General features: G+C 39.7%; 3 protein-coding genes across 14 annotated transcripts; 2 read left to right on the top strand and 1 right to left on the bottom strand.

Annotated features, from left to right (window-relative positions):
* The first annotated feature begins 367 nt into the window (after positions 1-367).
* Positions 368-6,330, top strand: LOC6726085 (stromal interaction molecule homolog). Of its 7 annotated transcripts, XM_016172522.3 has the most exons (9): positions 369-506; positions 1,684-2,166; positions 3,136-3,299; positions 3,803-4,035; positions 4,399-4,514; positions 4,584-4,756; positions 4,817-5,408; positions 5,475-5,522; positions 6,054-6,330. In XM_016172522.3, the coding sequence occupies exons 2-9, from the start codon at positions 1,824-1,826 to the stop codon at positions 6,068-6,070; spliced, it is 1,686 nt and encodes a 561-aa protein (XP_016039541.1). In that variant the 5' UTR covers positions 369-506; positions 1,684-1,823; the 3' UTR covers positions 6,071-6,330. The 7 variants fall into 7 exon arrangements, with proteins under 7 accessions (XP_039153284.1, XP_016039541.1, XP_016039540.1 ...); XM_016172521.3 differs by lacking the exon at positions 6,054-6,330 and having other exon boundaries at positions 5,475-5,918; XM_016172520.3 differs by lacking the exons at positions 369-506; positions 6,054-6,330 and adding an exon at positions 547-682 and having other exon boundaries at positions 5,475-5,918.
* A 609-nt stretch (positions 6,331-6,939) lies between these two features.
* LOC27208824 (ran-binding protein 16) lies at positions 6,940-13,615 on the top strand. Of its 6 annotated transcripts, none has more exons than XM_016184377.3 (17): positions 6,940-7,113; positions 7,176-7,571; positions 7,635-7,864; positions 8,092-8,191; positions 8,252-8,467; positions 8,523-8,669; positions 8,729-9,408; positions 9,481-9,773; positions 9,845-10,404; positions 10,472-10,610; positions 10,671-10,748; positions 10,809-10,870; positions 10,926-11,065; positions 11,132-11,251; positions 11,323-11,384; positions 11,467-11,552; positions 11,794-12,016. In XM_016184377.3, the coding sequence occupies exons 1-17, from the start codon at positions 7,111-7,113 to the stop codon at positions 11,905-11,907; spliced, it is 3,426 nt and encodes a 1,141-aa protein (XP_016039536.1). In that variant the 5' UTR covers positions 6,940-7,110; the 3' UTR covers positions 11,908-12,016. The 6 variants fall into 6 exon arrangements, 5 of the variants coding, with proteins under 5 accessions (XP_016039536.1, XP_016039538.1, XP_016039537.1 ...); XM_016184379.3 differs by having other exon boundaries at positions 11,602-12,016; XR_006542098.1 differs by having other exon boundaries at positions 6,941-7,113; positions 11,459-11,552; positions 11,602-12,016.
* Positions 12,194-15,509, bottom strand: LOC6740150 (gamma-aminobutyric acid receptor subunit beta-like). The gene is made up of 7 exons (XM_002076995.4): positions 14,453-15,509; positions 14,175-14,346; positions 13,924-14,105; positions 13,702-13,859; positions 12,852-13,355; positions 12,562-12,783; positions 12,194-12,494 (listed from the first exon to the last, which is right to left on the bottom strand). The coding sequence occupies exons 1-7, from the start codon at positions 14,527-14,529 to the stop codon at positions 12,319-12,321; spliced, it is 1,491 nt and encodes a 496-aa protein (XP_002077031.1). The 5' UTR covers positions 14,530-15,509; the 3' UTR covers positions 12,194-12,318.
* Positions 15,510-15,774: the final 265 nt, after the last annotated feature.

Raw genomic sequence — 15,774 nt, 5'->3', positions numbered from 1 at the left:
TTCGTATTGTTAATAAAATATAGATAGTGATCGGTGGGATAACAGGTTTCATATGCGAATATATTCCAGTCGTTCCGCTTTTATATCCGCTGAGCGAAACTTGCCGCACGCAAACATATCGATCTTTAAATGTGAATAAGCTAACCATAAGCTAACAGGACAAATGTTAAATAATAGAATAGAAAATACAAATTAATTTTTGAGGTAAGGCCGTTACAGAATGTTTTTGAAGAATTAGCGGTAATTATCGAAATGCCCTAAGAAGTGGAAACAGCGTATTAACGGATATTTAAAAATGTATATATAGTTATTATACGTTGTATATATTTCTTCTATTGTTATTTTACTAATAGATTGAGTTACATACAAACACTTTTTCCTATCGGGCGAAATATAAAACAGCTCTTACATGACAAGTGTTTGCAGCTTAAAATTTGAAGTGTACATTTTTCGCTTTCAGTCGACTGGTCACACCGTTCAACCCAAACTGACTCGGGAATTTTAGGGTGAGTGCTTTTATTTTTATTTGAGGTCTAAAAAAAACTTATGGAAGTTTACCACTGGGCATCCACATATGTGTGGTTATTAAGTGCTTGGCTTTGACATTGTAAATTGTGCAGTCATAACGCAGCCGGATCCAACCAGACATTGTTGAAATTCACAGTTTTCTGCGTTTTTAGAAGTAAACAAATGCTGATGCCTTCCACAACTTACATATCTACATTCGTATATAGTATCAATGTCTAATATTAAAAAATATTGTAAAAAATGAAGAAAACAGTTACACAGTAAGGTTTGCATATGATTTTGAATCCATTTACTGCTGTCATCTAAATGTACCGTTATGTGCTGTTCTTGCAACGATATCTGTAGGAATTAACTGTATTTTACGCATTTATTTGTTTCCAATTGGAGATCAAAAACGATCCCAAATGTATTGTAAATACACAGATGTAAAACGCACATTGGTACAATATGATAGATCGGAATGATAGTATAAGTCTAGTTAGGTGTCGAAAATGTTTTGCTACAGCATCCGCAGCCAAACTTACACTAGTTAACAAAAACGCAAATCCAAATCTAAAATAACTGCCCAAAAATGAATTTTTTGTCGGCGAACCGAAAATTCATCCATTTTATTACTCATGCCGTTTCCCTGATATTTGCATTTCTCAGTAAATTTGCGCTCAGCGGTTATCTTAAAGACCCCTATAACTGAATCCCATCGACAAATAAAAGCCTCGTAAGTCTGTGCCCAGTAAATCTTTATTTATTGGCCAATGCAATAATACTTTCGCACACAGTTGGATTTGCTTGATTATTTAATCAATTTTCTTTACGTACTATACGCCTCGCTCACTATGGAATTTAATAGAATATGGAATATGCGTTATAAAGTCGAGAAAAAATGGTTCCAGATCCAAAGATCCATTGAAGAAGATTGCAATATAACAATTAAAAGCTTGTTAACTTGTTGGGAGGATCCCTGAAATTAACAAGTACCATAATTACTCCCGAAACTACATGCTGATTAGAAATATATATACATATGGTACACACATACTTCACAGGGCAAAAAAGCTTACTCTTTGCATATTACTCAGCCCCATATTACTTAGTTTTTAAGTTGAAATCTAGATCTGCCACATTTCTGACATCTCTTTTTCTCATATATCATTGCAGGATATCATCAGTTGAAAACTATGACTTTCGCGAGCAACAAATTTAATTTGTAAACTTATAAGAAACCGAGCCGATTTACCGATTTAAAGGAGACGTATGCGATAATTTGTATTGAAGAAGTCCGCACACAACTCGTAACAATGCGAAAGAATACCATTTGGAACTACTCTTTAATATTCTTCTGCTGTGTGCTGAAGAGCATAAGTACGCTAGATCATGGCCCGCACACAGTATCAGTCGATTCGAATCGATACAACACACAGCATCAGTATAAGCAAAATCCCAATGTTGCCTCACAACGTCACTCATCCCACGAATCTGGTCAGAGTTTACACAATTCGCAGTCGGAACATGTCACCCATATCGCCGCATCGCACGCCGGAAGCGGCGGAGAGCACTCCACTCATCTGGCGCAAAATCTGCACAGGAGCTCATATAATCTTCTGAGCGAGGCCATGTCCCAGGCAGTCAGCAATGAATTTAGTAAGTGGCGCACGAGGCAAAGCACCTGCTAATCGGATCTGCCAAAACCAGTCATTAATAGCACGTACTAAGTCTATGCATAAGCTTAAGCTTGCAAGTTAAGAAGAGCATCCCATTTGCGGTACTGTAAGGTAGATTTGCAGCATGTTCAAGGATATTTAGAGCCAATATATATAGCTACTGAACTTGATATACCCTTGCAGCGGGTCCTTATCAATCCATTTGGCCAGACGCTTGCAACGCCGCGACGAATATTCCAATCTTGTAAAGTAGATAGTTCTAGTATATATAAGCATGTCCGTATGTTTGTCTGTCTGTCCGTTGTTAAGCAAACCAGTCACTCCATTTTGAAGCCACCTGGTTGAAACTTTAAATATAGTCTTCTTTCTATTGCAGGTAGTATATAGGTCGAAACAGCCGAGATCAGACGACTATTTCATATATGTAGCTGCCATGTGAACGATCGGACTATTTACATATAGGACAATCTGGCCAAATTGGTAAAACTTCGTTGTTTTTTTTTTTTTTGAAGTAATTTAAATTTTATTCCGAAATTTCTTGCTTTTTATTGATTTCTATTTCTTATCTTTGTTAAATTGATACTCGATGTGTGTTCGTTTTGTAGGAGCTCAGCAATTTATTTGTCATAGTTTAATTTCCGATGCCCTCATATTATATGGGAATTTTCAGGGCGATATTAGGACAAGATTGCAAATTGTGGGAAAATCGAACGACTATAACAAACTGCACTTTTTCTTTCCTAACTGCATCGGTATTTGAACTTTGGCTCGCCGAAGTTACCACCTTATCATTATTATTTTTTGTGTTATAACACACTTTCGCTAGCTATCATCTGATGGACGGGTTTTTAACAGTATGTATTATTATGTTTTGATTTAAATAGTCTCTTCTGGATTAGATTTAATAGCTTCTTATATATATTCTGCTAACCGGATGCACTTTCAACAGGTTCCATGGGAAGTGGTTCAGCGGATGGAGCGTGTGCTGCTGATGATTTTGATTGCTACAGTGGAAGTGTTCAGGATCGCTTTGGTATGGAGGCTATTGCCAGCTTGCATCGCCAGCTGGATGATGACGATAATGGAAACATCGATCTGAGCGAGTCCGATGACGTATGTTTTAAAAGCCATTTGAACCGAAAGTCCAAAGTATATGAGAATCATGTTGCCATGACTAGAAATCGCCGTTCGTTAAGCTGACACAAATTATACACTAGAAAGCATATAGAAATTTCATTATTCAGATTATTATCATTCAATGAGCAGTTTTATAGGCGTGTGTTCTTGTTTTGCGAAGAATTTTGTTTCCTTTCATTGAAATATGTATATAGTTAAATATTACAACGATGTATCGAACTCGGCTTGCCGCACTGAGCTTCCTTTCTTGTTACTCGAAAAGTAATTTCGATAAGAATATTATAATTCAACCTAATCAACCTATATTATAGGCAGATATATATAATATAATATCGTTCATGTTTAAAATCAACTCATTCATTCAGCATGACCTTTAATGTAGGCACACACTTGTTACTTCATCGTTCATTATTAATTTTAAATTTGCAACATTTCACATCCTTTATTTTATTTTCCCATCTTTAAACGAATTTTTCCAGTTTTTGCGGGAGGAATTGAAGTACGACTCGGGCTATGAAAAGCGGCAGAAAGCGTTTCACTTCAATGACGATATGCATATATCGGTCAAAGAACTTTGGGAGGCCTGGCTCAGATCGGAGGTGCACAACTGGACCATCGAGCAGACCACCGATTGGCTGGCTCAGTCCGTTCAGCTGCCCCAATACGTTGATCTGTTCAAATTACACAAGGTTACTGGCGCTGCCTTGCCAAGGTAGGCTATAAATCATTTTTAATTTGAGTTCAGCGTTGGGTTTTCTCATCATTTTAATGATTTCAAGTTCAGTTGTCCCATTTATAAGTAAGTTGTGCATCATAATCCATAAGTATAGGTTGTTTTACTGCTCTTCAAAAACATTAAAATCGTGTGGCAATTGTAGAAACCAAGAAAGGAAGCTATCTTTGGCAAGCCAAAGTTTACATGTATTAATTAATCCTATGTTTTCCCTTAGGTGTCTTCTACTTTTGAAGAAGTACTTATTCTTTTGGAAAAAGTTGAACAATTTTAGAAACTGTAGTTGTTTATTGTTATACTTAATGCATTTCACCTTCTTTTCAACTATTTTCGGCGTTTTAGATTGGCTGTGAATAATCTTCAGTATGTGGGCAATGTACTTGGCATCAAAGACCCTATACACAAACAAAAAATCTCATTGAAGGCAATGGATGTGGTTCTGTTTGGGCCACCGCGAGGTACGAAGCTATAGTCTCACCGACTATATGAAGTACTTATTGGATGCATATGTATTTGTCATTTAATAGAAACTGGTACCCGCTGGAAGGACTACATATTGGTTACACTGTTGCTTAGTGCTATTATTGGTTGTTGGTACGCCTACCAGCAAAATAAGAATGCCAAACGGCATCTGCGCCGAATGGCCCAGGATATGGAGGGATTGCAGAGGGCTGAGCAAAGTCTACAGGAGATGCAGAAGGTTGGTATTAAGTAATTGATAATATAGAACGCTTATTTAACTAATTTAACAATACTATAGGAACTAGAACGGGCCAGAATGGAGCAGGAAAATGTGGCAACAGAAAAACTAGATTTGGAGCGGCGTCTAAAAGAAGCGCCCACTCTCAGTTCATCGAACTCGGATTTGGAAGTTCAGCAGCTGAAAAAGGAAATCGAGATGTTGCGCAACGAATTGTCTCGCGCCGAATTCGAGCTAGTGGACAACTGCTGGTCACCGCCGCCACAACTGCAATCGTGGCTCCAATACACATATGAACTAGAAAGTAAGAATCATCAGAAGAAGCGCACGTCGGCTGAGAAGCAGCTACAGTCGGCCAGAGAGGCTTGTGAGAAATTGCGTAAGAAACGGTCAAGTTTGGTGGGTGCGTTCGTTTCCACGCACGGAAAGAGTATTGATGATGTGGATCGGTCGATTGTTGAGGCCAGGAATGCCCTCGGAGATGTAACAAACGAGCTGCAAGAACGACTGCATCGCTGGAAGCAAATCGAGACGTGCCTTGGCTTAAACATTGTTAACAACAATGGTCTGCCCTACTTGGAGAATGTTCTGTACGGCCGAAATGGGGGCTTACAAAGTTCCATGGGCATGAGTTCAACCAAGGGTTCTAGAGGTGCGTATTATACTTACATAATAACTTGTAGAAACTCAAATAATATTCGTTATCTTTCGTTGACAGCACGTATTACCAACAGCACCGAAGACCTGGACGATGAGTCCATACAAGGTAAGCTGAATTTTGAGAACTTTTCGCTGCTTGCCACGGAATAAGGCTTGTGCGCTCGGTCTGTGAGGACAATAAAACCCAGCTCTTCAGAAAAGCATACTACTTGACGAACTAAATAAAATTATAAAACCGCTTATTGAACCCTGAATGAAATCTGTTTTACATTAAGCTACTGTATTAATGAAGGTCATATAACATTATGTGTGTGTATGATATTTTAATCTTTATATTTGTAATATATCCATTTTATTTTTGATGTATACAAAATGTCATCTACTTAATTTTTTGTCAAAAACAACGAATACTATAAAACCATAATGAGTTTTGTACGTAACAATGAACTTATGAATGGTGGTCCACTTAGTGGATTATTTGAATAAAGAAATAAAGTATTAATGGGGCCAGTATTGATTTGTTTATCAAATTTCAAAAAGCTTTTTTCGTGGGCAGGCCATTTGTTTTGTTTACCAGTTCAAATAGTTCACTTCTAAAGGCGGAAGCAGCTCAGTTTCTAACCTTTCGTGTTTGCAGGTTTTGGAATTCCATAACGGACACACCATGGCACATTATACTGGTCCTCCGAGACGGCTTAACTTCGATCCTCGCCCTTTTTAATTATATTCCGATTAACAAAACTTTTGCCTTGGCATGAGTTTTGTAATTGGCAATCAGCTGATCACAGATGCGTATGGATGACTGAAGAACCTTTTTTGGCGACCAGCACCTCACCCGATCCATATTCCGTAGAAAAACATAACTAAATTATTATTGATTTGATTCGAATAAACTTTTAGACTTTACCCTCAAACTCTTTATTATTGCTTACTCTTTTTAAATGTTTATTGTTTTAAGTTAAATAAAATGAAATGTTATCGATAACAACTGTGAGAATTCTTATGAAATATTGTTTTAGTTCCAAGAAAGTGTATATTGTATTCGGTGCATCTTCTCCTTATTATGCCATGCTATAATAAAGATTTTAATAAGTCCTTAAAAAATCCGAAGCAGAGTGTTTTGGAACGAATGGTATTTTCAATAAATGCGAAACGTTGCAGATCTGCAGTTTTCGCGTAATGCAATACTCCCACATCGAACAACTGAAGGGAACGGATGGAATCTTTTGAAGATGTGAAGGCGGAAACTCATCCTTCTGCCTGTTACATACTTTTCAACGAATCTAGTATACCCTTTTACTCTACGAGTAACGGGTATAATTACATACACAAGTAATTATTTAAATTAATGTATGTGTGATGATTCCTATATTAATTTAATTTAGCATTTATTTATTAATTTATTATATTTAATTTAGCAACCACGTAGTTTTGAGTAATACTTCATCTCTTATAGTAAGCAGCACATATATTTTCTACGTATCTACATTTTTTCCTTCTCTTTGGGCCATCAGCATAACTGATGTCCAACAAACACTCGGAACCAAGATTATACTGCGTTCCTGCGTCGCAGTTCAACAAGTGCAAGAATACCGCGACTCTTTACAACTTCGCTGCCTTGGTCACACTTGCTTGTTTGTTTCCACAATTTGCAAGTTTATTTTTAAGCGAATTGCGGTGTTCAGCGTTATAGTATGGTATTTAATGCGCCTTGCTGACATAGAGTAAGTACACATAAGCAAACTAATTCCGTTCACAGGATATACAACAACTGGAGGTGCTGTGCAAGCAACTCTACGAAGCCACAGACGTCAGAATTCGTGCCGAGGCGGAAAAAGCCCTTGTCACATTCGTAAGCAGCCAGGATGCGCTGCCCAAATGCCAATTGCTGCTGCAAAGAGCCGATTCCAGCTACGCCCAGTTGCTGGCCGCCTCCACACTTACCAAACTCATTCAGGGATTGAGTCTGGAGGAGCGGATCGACATTCGCAGCTATGCCCTCAACTATCTGGCCACTGTGCAGAATCTGCAGCACTTCGTTGTCCAGGCATTGGTTACTCTGCTGGCGAAGCTCACCAAGTACGGATGGTTCGATTCGTTCAAGGAGGAAATGGTCTTCCAAAACCTTTTAGAAGATGTCAAAAAGTTCTTGCAGGTATCCCGCATATTCTTTGTGGTTAAAGAACTTATTCTAACTAGAATGATTAATCGATTTTAGGGCTCCGTTGAGCACTGCACCATTGGCGTCCAAATTCTATCACAACTGGTGTGTGAGATGAACTCACTTGTCGAGATGGACGTGCAGGTGTCCTTCTCCAAAATGCGCAAAATAGCCACATCTTTTCGGGACCAGCAACTCTTAGAAACCTTTTTGCTATCCTGCTCTCTGCTGATCTCGGCCCGTGATAACAGCAAAAACATAAACTTCATGGACGAGTCGCAGCAAACGTGAGTTAACTATGCTGTAGTATACTATCCAATGGGTCTGAATAAGATTTGCCAGTTAGTCCGTCCGTCCGTCGGTCAGTTTTAATGCATATGCTTTGCTATGCTTGATTTTTAACTAAGCTAAGCAGAAAGGTGACCGACCCACAGCTCATTATAACTGAAAGGGGGTACGATTACTACTCGGTAATGCTTTACATTACTTATTTTTGTTGATTTTGTTATTTCAGGTTAATATCACACGTCTTACGTCTAACGAAGAATTGTCTGAGCTTCGACTTTATTGGCAGTTCGACAGATGAATCTGCGGATGATATGAACAACGTTCAGGTATGTACGCAAATGCAACTAATATATTTGGATTCTCTATTAAATTGACCTTGTACGTAGATACCCACAGCTTGGCGTCCTGCATTCTTAGATTCGAACACACTTAAACTCTTTTTTGATTTATATCAAATTTTGCCCAATGGTTTAGCTAGCTACTCCATATCCTGCCTGGTTCAAATTACATCTGTGCGTCGCTCTCTTTTTAATAATTCTGAGAGAACAAAGTTTCTAACGCACTTGGTCGAAGGAGTCAAAGATATTTTAACAACTCTGCACGTAAGTACTCATCGCAACGCTATCCTAGACATATTTCGCTAACGATTTCTTACAGGGCTTGAGTGACCCAGATAACTATCACGAGTTCTGCCGTTTGCTGGCTCGCCTTAAGTCTAATTATCAATTGGGTGAACTTATAGCGGTGCCATGTTATCCAGAAGCAATCCAACTGATAGCTAAGTTTACTGTCGAATCCCTGCATGTATGTGTACTTTAATCTTGTGGGCCTGGTTAAATCTTACTCGCATTCTCTACCCTCAGCTATGGCTTTTTGCACCGAACAGTGTGCATTACTTACTCACCCTTTGGCAACGTATGGTTGCGTCTGTACCATATGTTAAGTCGCCGGATCCGCATTTGCTTGGTACTTACACCCCGGAGGTTATTAAGGCGTATATTGAATCGCGCCTGGATGCTGTTCCTGTAATTATCCGTGACAATTTAGATGATCCACTCGACGATTTTTGCATGGTGCAGCAACAGCTGGAACAATTGTCGGTAATCGAAAGGTGCGAGTACAACAAGACGTGTAATCTTCTTGTCCAGCATTTCGACCAGAAGGCCCGAGAGTATGAGAATCTGTTGCAGACGCCTAACGCCAATAGCATAGATATTACCATACACGAGCTACAACTAACGTGGTTGGTGTATATCATCGGGTCGGCCATAGTGGGTCGCCTCACCGTCGCGACCAGCGATGAGCATGACACAATGGACGCGGAGCTCGTGATAAGAGTCCTGCAACTGATGACCCTCACCGATGCTCGATTGCCCCAAGCTGGTTGCGAAAAGCTGGAGCTGGCGATACTGAGCTTTTTGGACCAGGTCCGAAAAATGCACAGCAGCGAGCAGGCTCAGAAAGCCAATTTAAACAAGAGACTTAGCGAAGTTTTTGGACTGACTGACGAGCAAATGCTTTTAAGTTTTATTAATCGCAAAATGTAAGTGGTATTTATATATATGTATTTCAAATTCAATCGGCCTAAAACCTTAACTTAACCAACATCTTTCAGCATTACAAATTTAAAGTTTTGGGGACGCTCTGAGTCGATTATCACCAAAACCCTAATGTTATTATCCGAACTCTCTGTGCATTTTAATTCTGTGCGCAAGCTGGCACGTCTAGAAGAAGTCCAGTTTATGCTCACACATCACACAAGCGAACATTTCCCATTCCTAGGAACTAATTCCTCTTTAAGCGAGATGAGATGTCGCACCATGTTCTACACTTCATTGGGCCGCTTGCTGATGTTCGATTTGGGCGAGGATGAAGAAAGATTCTACAATTTTTTGGAACCCTTAACGAGTCAGTTGACGAATTGAAATGTCCTATACATTTCTTGCATTCTTTGATACTAATAGCTCTTTCTTAACTAGATCAATTCGAGTCCCTTGGCTCGGTGATGATGGACAATAACATATTTTCTAATGAAGAGGCTAAGAAGGTCATTATTGGCTTGGCTCGAGACCTCCGTGGATTGGCACTGCCGCTCAACGCCCGTATTCAATACACCATGCTTTTTGAATGGCTATATTATGCGGACTATTTGCCCATACTCTTGCGTGCGATGGACCTGTGGGCTCACGATCCTGCCGTTACGACACCAATTCTCAAATTGTTTGCCGAGCTGGTGCATTGCCGCACCCAAAGACTGGCAGGCAATGTATCCAGCCCAATGGGCATTCTCCTATTCCGCGAGGCCTCGAAACTTATTTGTATATACGGCAATCGCATTCTGCACCAGGAAGTTCCACGTGAACGGCTTTACCCGATGAGACTCAAGGGAATTGCCATCTGCTTCTTGATATTAAAGAACTCACTTGGCGGTAACTATGTCAATTGTGGAGTATTCAAATTATACGGAGATGATACATTGGACAGTGTACTCAATATTATCGCCAAGTTGATTCTCACCATAGAACAAAGAGATTTAATTGTGAGTAACTACTGTTCGATAAAGTGGTTTACTCATTGTAAAACTATTTGTATTTGTATAATTGCAGGAATACCCCAAATTATCAACAGCATACTACAACTTACTAAACTGTCTATCGCAAGATCATGTTTCTTATTTGGCTGCCTTGGAGCCAGCCGCATTCGTTTACATTTTGAAAAGTCTTACCAAAGGACTGGCCGCATTAGGTGTGTGTTCACAGTAAAAGGTAGCATTTAAATATATTAGTAACACATATTCAATTTCAGACTCCGCCACTTATATAAGTTGCTGCACAATTTTGGATAGTATTGTTTCGTACATCTTTAAACAGCTCCAGATGAAAGGTAAGCTGTAGAACATGAAATGTAAGTCTTTAAAACGTAATCTCTATAAATTTATTGCAGTTTCCACATTTCCAAACAAAAAGCTCCGTAGCTTAAATCAAGAAAATGTTCAATTCTTAAAAGTATGTATGAAAAGAATGAACACAGAGCTCTATTTAATTATTTATTTCTTAACAGGTTGTTGAAATGAATTCGGAGTTACTGCAGAGTATGATGTCGTCATTACTTAACAACGTTTTGCAAGAGGATTGTCGGAATCAGTGGTCCATGTCACGTCCATTACTGGTTCTCATATTGCTCTATGAGGACTATTACCGGTAAGAATAACTCACAGCTAACGATGTAAACTAAACCTAATGCCGTCTCTTTAATAATTGTATTAGATCGTTGAAGGACAGAATTATCTGCGCTCAACCAATTGAAAAGCAACAGACAATGGCGCAATGGTTCGATGATCTGATGGTCGGAATTGAGCGGAATGTTTCCAGCAAAAACAAAGAAAAGTGAGTCATAGAAGCTTATATGGGTCAATCTCCTGTTGCATTAATATTAATCACGTACTCTTATTTATTAGATTCACACAAAATATGTCAACATTTCGGCGCGATGTGGTCAACTTGCCAAAGTCCACAGCAGGTGTGTAGTTTAACCTATTATCATTAGTTTGTTCCGTTTTCAAATGTTATTGTAAACTATCACTAATTTGTAAGTTACATAGGCGGTGCTGATTACATCGCGACAAACCCAACTTCTTCAACAGAGGAGCAAAATGAGAATTCCGGGAACCATTATTCCATGGTTCGGGTATGTCCGGTTGTGCAGTAGTGTTTTTTTTTTATTATTTTTCCGACAGTATTTTAGAGAACTTGATGAGTAAATTCCCACAGAAACTAAAATGGTCCAATTAGGGTGCAGTGTTTTTCTACAAATTATCAAAGTTTTCTTTCTGCTGCTTTTCATTCACTTTATTTTGTTATTTATTATAATATATACTACTGCCGAAAATACTTGAGCTCTTAATATTGATTTTTGGACTTTTGGCTAGCGTTTTCGTGTGATCGACCAATGTGCGACGGTGGATTCGAACCCAGTGAGCCTGAGTCCTCGCCACATTAGTGCTAACGGAGAGCTCGAGGAGCATTGGTGGTTATTCGATTGAATTGAAGGAGCGGCTTGACAATGGATGCAGGATTATATATATACATAGAATCGCTAGACGTAAGACTATCTATAAGCGACTCCGAGTAGTAAACAGTAGAAACTGATAATCAGTGCGTTCTCAATGGAAATTTCGGGTGTCACGTAATTTGCTCATTTCCCTATAGATTATGGATCATTAATTAGAATAGTCACATTTATCCATCATTCGATATCATTCGATATTTTATACATTCATATACCTGTGAATTTGGAGGGAGAAGCATAAAAATGCGTCGTGCTAATGATTCAGGTACGCCCAAATACTATGGCGAAGTCAATCTTTATTATGGAGGTTATAAAAAGTCGTATTTGGGATCTCATGGTTCTGTTGCTAGGGGAATTAATTACTCGTTCACGTTATACATATATATCATTCCAGAATATAAAACAGCCAGTAGCCAAGATTGAACGCAAGAAAACTGATCGGAAATATCATTCGGGAGTATTTGTCAATAATATTGACATCTTTGATCTTCGGTATGGTTGCCTTAATAGCAGAGGCACCTCTCTTCAGGGCGTGCAACATGCGTGGGCGGGTGGAGATACCTTGAAATCGGATTTCAATATTAGTTATCAATTAGCTAATACATATAATTTTGACATTCATGCATACCCCTTTGGGCGCGACGTCTAAGCTGGCTGTGTCCGGTGCCATAATTACGAGTTATTCGAAAACTTGGGGGGAACTTTCCTAGATTCATGGTCTCGGTGCCGATGGAGTCGAGGGTGGCATTGTAGGTACCTCTTCGCAAAGATGGTATAGGACTCATTCGAACGTCCTGCAGCTCGATAATGTCCTCTGTCGTTGAACACGTCTCGGATCTTTCGCTCTTTCCTGTGGGCATGGTTGGGTTTGAACAATATATATATATATATATTACACGAATTTTAGCGTAGACCTACCGATCTTGCCTGGACAACATTCTTTGACCTTCTTTATTTTCTTTTTAGCCCTTTTGCCCCAGTAAGTATAGTTAACGGCAGCGTATTCCAGGAGGGCTGCGAACACGAAAACGAAGCACATGACCAGATAAATGTCGATCGCCTTCACATACGAGATGCGCGGCAGCGAGCTGCGAACACCCGTGCTAATGGTGGTCATGGTGAGCACCGTGGTGATGCCCAATGCAACCCGGGCACTCGTCGCCTCGTGGTTAATCCAGAACGAGACCCACGACAGCATTACGATCAGAATGCTGGGCAAATAGGTCTGGAATACAAAGTATCCGATATTCCGTTGCAGTTTGAATGAGAGCGAGAGGCGTTGATAGACTCCAGTGGCCAGCCGCTCCTTCCGGTCATTCGTCTCGTACCCAATGATGGTGAACTGCGGCAGCTCCGCATCCTCCACTCCGCGCACTGGCGTTGGCTTCCAGTACATGACCACGTCGCTGACCGTGTATCCATCTGCAATAGTTTAAAGTAATTTACACACTTTTATACACTTTCGATATAAGTGAAAAAATAAGATAAGCATAAAAGGAATAAGATAAGATTTTACTCGATCGAGCTGATTATAGAAACCTAATTTATCTGTCTGTAAACTTTTTTGTCTTCTGTGTTAAACTAGCTACCTATGTAGAAAGAAATTCTATTTTGATATATATTTATAAGCATAATATCAGTTTTAGTATATAATACATAATAAATCTTTTGTAAGTCCTAAACTATCATCAAATTGATCAGGTAATTCCATCAACTAGGTAAGTAAATGATATTTCTATGCAACCAACGAGTGCAGGAGTCTACTCACAGCTCTCAATTTCCACAGTGCAATTCTGCGAGTCCAATGGATAGTAGTGCAGATCCATCATGCAGGCGAGGGTCGTGGTGAATCTCATGCCATAGGTAACAGCTCCATCGCCGCCAAGTCGCACCAGCTTGTTCCTCTCGGTGACATCGTGCAGAAAGCTAAAACCGAATAGTTTAGAAAATTTACAAAACAAAAAAACGAAAAGCATGGGTTTTACTCCACCTGTTTTTGTCATTGGCGAAGAACGTATCCGGTACCCATATCTTTTCAGCAAAGTCTCCGGATAATGTCAGCACGTCGCTGATGCCATCGTCATTCTCATCGTCGAAATATTGTCCAAAGATATTAAATGCCAAACGCTCGTCGCGCCAGTACTGATTTAAATACATTGTTATCGTATAATCCTAACGATTTGATGGCCAAAACTCAATTAGAATTATTTGTTAAGCTTTAAAAGTGGTGAATACACCTACCATGTTAACTTCTGATATGGCATCAAAGCTGGCGATGGTCAAATCCATGCCGACATGTAGTGGCTCTCCTCCGAAATTGGGCCTAAGTCGAATATCGTATCCTTGCAGTATGTTTGATATTGTTTGCGTGACGTTCTCAAGGCGGCCAGCCAGTACATCCTTTCGAATGCATCTGGATTTCGAAATGGATTCGAAATTTTAGTTATTAGGTATAATATCTCTGATTGTAGTTAGACAATTTGTTTAATTTTTATTTTTATTTTATTTTATTTACATACCGTATCAATTGCAGCTGGGCGCCCAGTAGGAAAAAGAACAGGCTGCAGGACACTCCGACGCGCGTAAAACATGTCATATTGACAGCTTTTGCTTGTGTCGTCTGTTGGGTCTCAACTTTTTGGAATCGATTGCGCTGTCATTTCCAGCTTTTGTTCTCGCATCGTGGTGGCAGAATCACAGGCATCTGGCTGTCTTACCCTGGCATGTTTCAAAAAGCTGCGGATTGCAAGGATTTCGTTGTTTTATAGTATAACACACAAAGGATAATTAAAAGTAGCAAATCTGTGCCGCGAATTCTTCAGCACTTGTGTATAATCTCTGAATGGTTTTGGGTATCAATGAAATGCATATAAATGCATTAGGACAATAGTTGTATACACTGCAATCCCAGCGGATACACTGTTCTTTAGTTCCTTCTCTTATGTAACGTGAGCGAAACAATTATTGTGAAGAATTTAATTGCAGCATAAGTATGTCCTTAAACTAATTGCAGTTCTTAAAACACCTGAACAAGGTGGCAACGCCTGGCGAGTGTCCTTGTTACACGCCGACTTTTTTAGTTTTTTCACCGAACACATTTTTCGAGGTCCCTCGCTTTTCATAACAACAATTTTTGAAATGAAAACTATTATTCAAACACCAGTACTTAAATAAAGTATAAACGAATGCTTTCTATGCTATGACATAGCTTGCACTTTTGAAAAAAGTTGCCGATTTTGGTAGACGAACGCATTATGTTGATTTTGGGGGCACGTTACAATCGAATGCAAACAATTGAAGCTACTACTTATGCATTTGGGGCACCAGTTCCAGTTCCTCTTGCCCTTTCACCCGTATCAATATCAAAGCAGCAGCAGCAGCACCAGCGAATGCGAATAAAACGCGAATTGGCAAACGCATGGGCAAACTTTATCACTTTATCGCAGCGCTGCCCTCGCCCTCTCCCGCTCGCACCTCGTTTACCCGTCTCTGTCAGTATTTTTGTATATTTGTATTTTGTATTTTGGTCCTTTGGTCCGTTCACGCGTAGCCTCGAACTGCTGCGAACTGCGTGCGAGCACCCACAGTATCTATATCTATCTAATGAATAATTGCTTATGGAGATGCTTGTGCGGGAGCTTCTCGGGTGGGTTCATTTCGCTCGGCTTGACCTGCATTGCGCATCCCTATTATTCAAGTCGTCGGTTCGTGTTATCAAATACATACGTAGGCCTGTGCTTTCCATGGATGTCCTTTTCATCCTTCATATTTGGCAATGAGGCTGTGCTTTTCGCAAAGCGACACCGCGCGGTTAAGCTCGCGGAAAGCTTTGTGCCTTTTT

The sequence above is a fragment of the Drosophila simulans genome, chromosome X, assembly GCF_016746395.2.
Source record: "Drosophila simulans strain w501 chromosome X, Prin_Dsim_3.1, whole genome shotgun sequence".
In the NCBI taxonomy this organism is placed as follows: domain Eukaryota; kingdom Metazoa; phylum Arthropoda; class Insecta; order Diptera; family Drosophilidae; genus Drosophila; species Drosophila simulans.
This window is presented reverse-complemented; position numbering and strand designations above follow the sequence as displayed.